The sequence below is a fragment of the Rhinatrema bivittatum genome, chromosome 2 (assembly GCF_901001135.1).
Source record: "Rhinatrema bivittatum chromosome 2, aRhiBiv1.1, whole genome shotgun sequence".
In the NCBI taxonomy this organism is placed as follows: Eukaryota; Metazoa; Chordata; class Amphibia; order Gymnophiona; family Rhinatrematidae; genus Rhinatrema; species Rhinatrema bivittatum.
The window spans coordinates 601,613,801-601,622,587 of record NC_042616.1 but is presented as its reverse complement, the minus strand read 5'-3'; the positions used below and the strand labels follow the sequence as shown (position 1 = coordinate 601,622,587).

Below are 8,787 nucleotides of genomic sequence, written 5' to 3'. Positions count from 1 at the left end.
TCTATCCATAGGAGGTAATGAGATGCATTGATTTCAAAGGTAGATGGTGTAATGTGGCAGTTATGAGATCAGTGTTCAGAAAAGCAATGAGAGAACAAGTTATCCAGAATCACAGATATTTAATAAGATAAGTCTCCCACTGAATATCCTACCCTAAAGTTATCTGGATAGGCTTACCCAGATAACATTCAAACCTTACTAGCTATTTATTTATTTATTCGTTTTTATATACCGACGTTCGTAGGAAACAACACATCGGTTTACAATATATGTTTGAATATAGTCAGTTAGGTTTAAGCTTTTCTGGGTACATGTGCCTGGATAACTTTTAACTTTACTGGATATGTAAGTTGTGCTCATAAATTTTTATATCCCTGGCAGAGTTTGTAGGATATGTAGCATTTTAAGAAAACATGAGTGTTCAGACAAAAGACATGTCTGTTAATTTCAAACTCAGCTGTTTTATGCAGCACAGAATAGCACAATCAAACAAACCATAGCAATAAAGGAACTAATAAAATGGCCCTGTTCAAAATTTTACAAACCCTTGAATGTTTGGGTTGATAATATATACTCAAGTTTTCACACACAGGTTGAGATGACAACTAAGGGTAGGTATCCACACCTGTGCCTTGTTTCACTGTAATTAGTGTCTGTGTAGAATTAGTCAATGAGTTTCTTAGGTCTTGAGAAACCCTTGTGCATTTCATCCAAAGCTGCACTAACTTTGATGATTACTGAAGCATGGGGAAAGCAAAAGACCTGTCAAAAGATCTACGAGCAAAAGTAGTTCAACTTTATAAATCAGGAAAAGGATATCAAAAGATATCAAAAGATTTAAAAATACCGATCAGTACTGTTCAGACTTTGATCAAGAAGTGGAAAATTATGGGTTTGTTAATACTAAGCCAGATCAAGAAAGATTTCAGACACAAATTCCAGGAAAATTTGTTGGGAAAAACCCACAAGCAACTACTGTTGCAGTTTGATGCTGCTGGAGAGGATGGTGGACCCTTGGGCCAACCTACCTAGGGAGACAGGGTAGGCCGGGAGGCGGAGCCACAAGCTGGAAGGGTTCACCCAGGAACCAGGGACCCCCCGGGAAGAGCCCTTAGGGTCCCGGGACCTTGGGACTGGGAGCTGTTTACAAAATGTCCAGAAGGCTGTGGTGGGGCATAGGCCGGGACCGGGGCAGGCAGAGAATAGGAAGTCCAAGGTACCCGGAAGGCAGGGAACCGGCTGCGCAGAGCCGAGAGCCGGCTGAAGGCAGGGCAGCGGGCGGCGGCGGAGTCTGTAGCAAACCGGAGTCAGAGGCAAGACGTGGGCTGAAGCGAGGTCAGAAGCAAACCGGAGTCTGGAGCAGGCTGCAGGCTGAAGCGGAGTCAGAAGTAACCGGAGTCAGAGGCAGGTTGCAGGCTGAAGCGGAGTCAGGAGAAAACCGGAGTCGGAGGCAGGCTGTAGGCTGAAGCGGAGTCAAAGGCAAACCGGAGTCAGAGGCAGGCTGTAGGCTGAAGCGGAGTCAGAGGCAAACCAGAGTCAGAGGCAGGCTGTAGGCTGAAGTGGAGTCAGAAGCAAACCGGAGTCAGAGGCAGGCAGCAAGCTGAAGCAGAGTCAGGAGCAAACCGGAGTCAGAAGCAGGCAACGTGGAGATCAACAGGAACGCAACTGGAAGCAACTAGGAAGTTGTGAACCTCGTTGCAAGGCGTTGAGAGAGAGTCTGAACGCCGGTTATATCGGGAATCGGGCATGACATCAGCCGCGAGGGCGGGGCTGGGCTTCCGGGAGCTGGGCGCTCAAGACGGACGTCCTCGCGCGCGCGCGCGAGACCGGAGGGAAGCAGGCCCGTAATGGCGGCCGCCACGTGGAGTGAGAGAAGCCCCCGGTGTCCGGAGCAGGCGGAATGCGGTGACTACTTGAAGCGGAGGTAGGCGGGCCTGAGCCCTATCAGAAGGGAAGCGGTCGGGACCGCAACTACTACTGAAATAAAGGCTTCTCTGAAAAAAGTGGTGAGGGTGTTTTAGCATGCATAATAAAGAGATACTTGAAAAAAAAAAAAGGGCTGCATGGTAGAGTTGCCAGAAAAAAGCCAATGCTGCACCAATGCCACCAAACAACCCACTTGCAATACACCAAACAATACCTAGAGAAGCCTCAAAACTTCTGGAACAAAATAATTTGGAATGATGAGACCAAAATTGAACTTTATGCTCACAACCATAATCGCTATGTTTGGAGAGAAGTCAACACCATCCCTACCATGAAGCATGGAGGTGGATCTCTGCTGTTTTTGGGGGGGAGGGGGGTGTAAACTACAGTGGCACAGGGAATTTAGTCGAAATTGATGGCAGGATGAATTTAGTGTCTTATCAGAAAATATTGGAGGAGAATTTGCATTCATCAGCCAGGAAACTCCACCTGGGGTGCACTTTGACTTTCCAACATGACAATGATCAGAAACATAAGGCCAAGTTGACCCTTCATTGGCTGCAGCAGAAGAAAGTGGAGGTTCTGGAGTGGCCATCACAGTCTCCTGACCTCAGTATCATTGAACCATTTAGGGGAGAAATTAAACATGCAGTTCATGCTATACAACCAAAATATTTACAGGATCTGGAGGCTTTTTGCCAAGAGGAATGGGCAACTTTACCACAGTAGAAAATAAAGGGCCTCATTCACAACTATCACAAAAGACTGCAAGCCATCATTGATACAAAAGGAGGCAATACACGATATTAAGAACTAAGGGTAAGTAAATGATTGAACAGGACCATTTTATTATTTCCTTTATTCCAATGGTTTGTTTAATGATTCTGCTATTCTGTAATGCATAAAATAGATTCATTTGAAACATATTAAAAATAACAGACTTGTTTTGTCTGATCACTAATGTTTTCTTAAAATGCTATACATCTTACAAATTCTGCCGGAAGTATATAAACTTATAAGCAGAACTGTATATTAAACTTATAGCTGGTTAAGTGGCTACAAAAGATGATGGTACCGTATGCAGTCGTGCTCTCTTCTTTAAATAAAAGGACACTACCTGCAATGCCTGATTCTGTGGAATTACCGTACAAAGAGAATGTACATCAAATGTTGCCAGAATTAAATCATTTCCCATTAATAATTCTAATCCATCTAGAATGTTTAAAAAATGAGCCGTGTCTTATATGTAGGTAGGCGTCTCAGATAAAATTGGTTTCAGGAAAAAAATCAGTATATAATACAGATAGGGGTTCAAGCAGTGAGTCATTGGCTGAAAACCATCACCCATCCCCCCACCCCACTAAATTACTTAAACAGATGTGGGGCTTTGTGCTCAAATCCTCTCACTCCACTTCCCCCCTAAAAAATATTTTATAAAAGCTGCAAGCTTATTGCCCAAGGAGCCTCCCCAATCTCCCTCAACCCTTTCAAATTCGGAAAAATGATCTGGCCTCCTGGCCCCCTCCTAATATCCACCCCAACCCAAACGGAAACTTCCCACCATACCAGACCGGAACCCCGCCCTAAAACTCCTATAGCTACCTGAAGTAGAGGACAATCATACCACTCCTGTCAGCGTCCGGCATTGCTGTCAAAGCTATTCTGGACAGTGCGCAGTACAGTGTAGTGGTTTAGTGGAATGGACTGTGGGACATTGGGCCTGTAAACATTCTTTTTAATATTTATTTTGCAGCCACTTAGCAGGCTGTATGTTGAATATAGCCAGTTAAAGTTAAAGTTATCTGGGTACATTTACTCAATTAATAAGAACTGCTTTCCACACTTAGCTTGGGTTGCCAAATCTCTAGAAGTTTTCCTGACAGGATTGATTTCTGCTTTATTGTTCAGAAGCCAGAGAAAGAGCTAAAAGTCAGGAAATGATCTGGATTTAAATCCTCAAAGTCTCACACTGCTGGATGCAGTTTCAGCTTTCTAATTCTCCTCCCAAGATGAATGAGTCTAGATCAGGGATGGCCAAGTCCGGTCCTCGAGAGACACAAACAGGCCTAGTTTTCAGGATAGCCACAAAGAATATGCATGAGATAGATCTGCATACAATGGAGTCAGGGCATGAAAAACTATTTCATGCATATTCATTGTGGATTTTCTGAAAACCTGACCTGTTTATGGCTCTTGAGGACTGGACTTGGCCACCCCTTGTCTATGTTGTGATTCCTACTCCACCTAGACCACTCTCAGTCATCCAGTCAGTATCTTGCTACCACTGCAGCATCCTGCCTGCTGATAGGTTGATTGATGTATATGATGCACATGCAATGTAGCCTCATTGGTGCTTTCACTGCCTTGTGTGATTCAATTTGGGATCCTGGCAGGTACATGTGACGTGACTTGACCACTGTTGGAAACAGGATACTGAGCTTGATGGACCTTTGGTCTGACCCAGTATGGCATTTCTTATGTTTTTATATTCTTAATTTGAAACATGTATGTGTGTGATGATACTGCCTCTGTCTTAAAGCCTGTGCTCTCTGAGCTCTCTGGCTCTCACTTTCTCTCTCTCTCTCTCTCTCTCCACTTGTGCTTAGTTTCTGCCACCCAATCTGGAGGGCTTTGGCCCCTGCCAGATGGGGTGGCTGCATCACAACTCTGGTCCAGAGTCCAACTCTAGGAAAAAGCAGCTCCAAGCTCATTAGCATCCATGACAAAATTAAACAAGACTTTTATGTGTGTTCTCACAGCCAAGAACTTCATGCATTCCCAACCTTGGCAATGCAAGAACCTGGCCAGGGAAGCAGCCTTGTATGAACTGCTACAGAGATTTACAGGGGCCATGTGGTCTATTTGAGGTACCTGTCCCACTCCTCACAAGTGTAAGTAAAAGTTATTGGTGATCTAATGGCCCCCCACCCCAATCCCTGAGCCACTTGTGGGCCCTACATGTAAAATCCAAACCCCTGTAGGCAGGCCCTGCCCCTCTATGAGGTTTCCTCCTTCTTCATCTCAGCTGGTGGCTCCACAGTCTCGTCTGGGTTTGCATCTGCAGCAATATTTGACGTTCTGCAGCTCCTCCCTGGTTGGCACCATTGGTCATACCTGATTCATCCGAGGCTTCACCTTGACTCATGTCAGCGGTAGTACTTGTAGGACGCATCTGCTCAGGGCTCATTAGAGTCGTGACGTTTGGTGAGAGTGCCTCAACAAAGTAAACATTCTGAGATACTTTCACATGGGTTGCCCCACAAAGTAGGATCCTGTATCCCCAGCATTGTTCGCTGTATTCCAACAGCACTTCATCTGTGGCTCTGTTTGCTGTCTTGGTGCCCTTTCCTTGCAGCCAAATACCTTCATGTGACTCACGTGAAGTTTTCTGCTGTGCCACATTTCATGCTGTGTCACCTCAATTTTCCTTGTTGGCAGCAAGTTCTTCAGGTTCTGCAGATAGCTCTCACTCATCAGGACCTCTCCCCAGAACTTGTCAGGAAGGTTGGCATTCAGCAGCATGCTCCTTGCTATCCCCACCAGTGCATATGGTTCCAGGTTTGTGCTGGAACTTGTTGCTTGTCACAGCCATGTACTTCTTTTAAGTCTCCAGTATTTCACTTTTGTGAAGGCTTTGATTACCTGGATGAAGCATCAGTGAAGGTCAGGAAATATCTGTTTCTAGAAGGAGTTGTATGTAGTCTTCATTGGGCTACTCAGATCAATGCTGATTAGCTCCAGTAGCAAATTTACAGATTTGATTTTAAAACAAAGGAAAAAGACTTAGGTGCCAATTCACAGGCAGCCACCTTATGAATTGGTTGAAAAGGTAAAATCATTAGTCACAAAAAAGCCTCCAAGTTAAAGGGCAGCACAACTATAACAGCAGTCCGTTTATTTTTTCTAATTTTCTATAAATTTTTATATTTTTTAATTTCATAAAGTTACAAATGGCTGCTGTGATACTGCTCAATTGCTAATGCGCATGGAGCAAGGTTTATCATTGAATCATTATTATTATTATTTTTTTTTTTTTTTTTTAAATCTCTATACTCCATGTGATTGAAGAGGTCCTTAAATATGCTTCTCAATGCTCTATCAAAGAAGCAAAAATTACACTTAGCTTAATCAAATTTGTGATTTCAAAATAAACTATGTTCAACTACAAGTGCTTGAATTCTTTTATATTTGTAACAACTACAATGCTCCGAAATTCTTATTCTTAGGCTCCTTCAGGTTTTGTTTCAAAAGAAGGACTTGCGGTTTGCATTAACAAGGGGACAGAATTTAAAAGAAAAAAATCATTCCAGCATATTTGGATTCTGAATATAATGGCGTTCCTAAGAAAATTGGACATTTCAAGTGTGGTTTTTGTCACTCCTGCAGTGCCATGATAATTCTTCAAGAGTTTATTCACCCAACAAACCATCAAGTCTTTCCATTACGCCATTTTTCAGATTGCTCATCAACATATGTTATCTTGGTGTTGTTATTTCTGTGCAGTATGATCTATGTGGGCAAAACCTGAAAGAGCTTAAGAATAAGAATTTCGGAACATCGTAGTTGTTACAAATATATAAGAGTTCAAGCGCCTCTTGTTGAACATTGTTTATTTCACAATCGCACATTTCAAGAGCTAAGGTTCTTTGTTATCGACATATTTAAAAAAAAAAACCTAGAGGTGGTGATTGGGATAAAAGTCTCATACAGACAGAACAAGATTGGATTCATAGCCTGAACAGCCTGGAACCGGAAGGTTTGAATGCTTGTATTGAGTGAGACATTTCTTTTAAAAGATTTATATAAATCTAAGGTTACAACATATATAGGACACTGTTGATGTACAAGTGGTGATAGAAAAGGATTACAAAAAACTGTTTGATCAATTTCTGTTTTGTTTTTTAAGCATTGGTTGGCCAATTTTAAGCCAATAGAATTGCCATACATAGCACATTGTATCTGCGTAATGTATGCATTTAAATATCAATATGGTGTTTCATGCTGCCATCAGCCATTTTTTGAATTTGTTTTAGGGACAGTTTTGTGAACATTGATCTGTAATACATGTGCACATACCTTTAATTCAATAACTGAATATATTTAATGGATAATTTCTTTTTTGGTGATTCCAGTTTATTTGTCTGGAGATCTCTTTTGGCTCAGCAAGTTATTTATTGCATCTGGGTATTTATCTGTGACCCAGGTGCCTGTGCCATGTGTGTATGCAATAGGGATGTGAATCGTTTTTTGACGATTTAAAATATCGTCCGATATATTTTAAATCGTCAAAAATCGTTAGGGCCACGATACAATACCAATTCCCCCGATTTATCGTCAAAAAATCGTAAATCGGGGGAAGAGGGAGGGCAGGAAAACCGGCACACTAAAACCCCCTAAAACCCACCCCGACCCTTTAAATTAAATCCCCCACCCTCCCGAACCCCCCCCCAAATGCATTAAATTACCTGGGAGTCCTCCGTAGCGGCGGTCCGTGGCTAAATCGGGGGAAGGGGGAGAGCACGAAAACCGGCACACTAGATCGTGAGGTCTTCAGCCAGCGCCATTTTTCAAAATGGCCGCCGCAAAATGGCGGCGGCCATAGACGAAAACGATTCGACGCAAGAGGTCGTTCCGGACCCCCGCTGGACTTTTGGCAAGTCTTGTGGGGGTCAGGAGGCCCCCCCAAGCTGGCCAAAAGTTCCTGGGGGTCCAGCGGGGGTCAAGGAGCAATTTCCTGCCGCGAATCGTTTTCCGTACGGAAAATGGCGCCGGCAGGAGATCGATTGCAGGAGGTCGTTCAGCGAGGTCCGGAAATCTCACGAGGGTTCCGGACCTCGCTGAACGACCTCCTGCAGTTGATCTCCTGCCGGCGCCATTTTCCGTACGGACAATGGCGCCGGCCATACGCGTATGGCCGGCGCCATTTTCTGTACGGAAAACGATTCGCGGCAGGAAATCGCTCCTTGACCCCCGCTGGACCCCCAGGAACTTTTGGCCAGCTTGGGGGGGCCTCCTGACCCCCACAAGACTTGCCAAACGTCCAGCGGGGGTCCGGAATGACCTCTTGCGTCGAATCGTTTTCGTCTATGGCCGCCGCCATTTTGCGGCGGCCATTTTGAAAAATGGCGCCGGCTGAAGACCTCACGATCTAGTGTGCCGGTTTTCGTGCTCTCCCCCTTCCCCCGATTGAGCCACGGACCACCGCTACGGAGGACTCCCAGGTAATTTAATGCATTTGGGGGGGGGGGTTCGGGAGGGTGGGGGATTTAATTTAAAGGGTCGGGGGTGGGTTTTAGGGGGTTTTAGTGTGCCGCTGGACCACCAGGTAATTTAAGGCATTTGGGGGGGGGATTTAATTTAAAGGGTCGGGGGTGGGTTTTAGGGGGTTTTAGTGTGCCGGCTCACGATTTTAACGATTATGACGATACTTTACACACACAAACGGCAACAATACGATTCCCTCCCCCTCCCAGCCGAAATCGATCGTTAAGACGATCGAGGACACGATTCACATCTCTAGTATGCAGTTCTGGTATGGGGTTTGAGCAGCTGTTTTGGCTTCTTCATTTTTGCAGGTAATTCTGTGCAAGTTGTCGCCCACAACCCCTCGGGCCAGTATTCTTGCCCCCCTTTTTAATCATGCATATATCCTGGTGCAAAAACCCAGTAAAACCCCTGTTTGTCAGTCATTTCTCGGTTAGCACCCTCCCCTTCTCGCACATACCGCACTTTTTTCATGAGTATTCTGGGCCTGCATCCAGAAGGAATGACATATTTAAGCTGTCCATCTCCTTTTCTTATCCCAGAAATATATTTTCCATTTGCTAGGCACACTTTATCTTTCACACTGTAATCAACAGA

The 8,787-nt window shown here is 44.4% G+C and overlaps 1 protein-coding gene across 1 annotated transcript in view; it reads right to left on the bottom strand.

Moving 5' to 3' along the window:
- Window positions 1-6,000: 6,000 nt before the first annotated feature.
- LOC115083370 (histamine H3 receptor-like) overlaps window positions 6,001-8,787 on the bottom strand; it is a 36,869-nt gene continuing 34,082 nt past the window's right edge. The window contains exon 4 of the mRNA XM_029587170.1: window positions 6,001-6,021. Coding sequence (XP_029443030.1) covers window positions 6,001-6,021 — 21 coding nt within the window. The remainder of the gene's footprint in view (window positions 6,022-8,787) is intronic.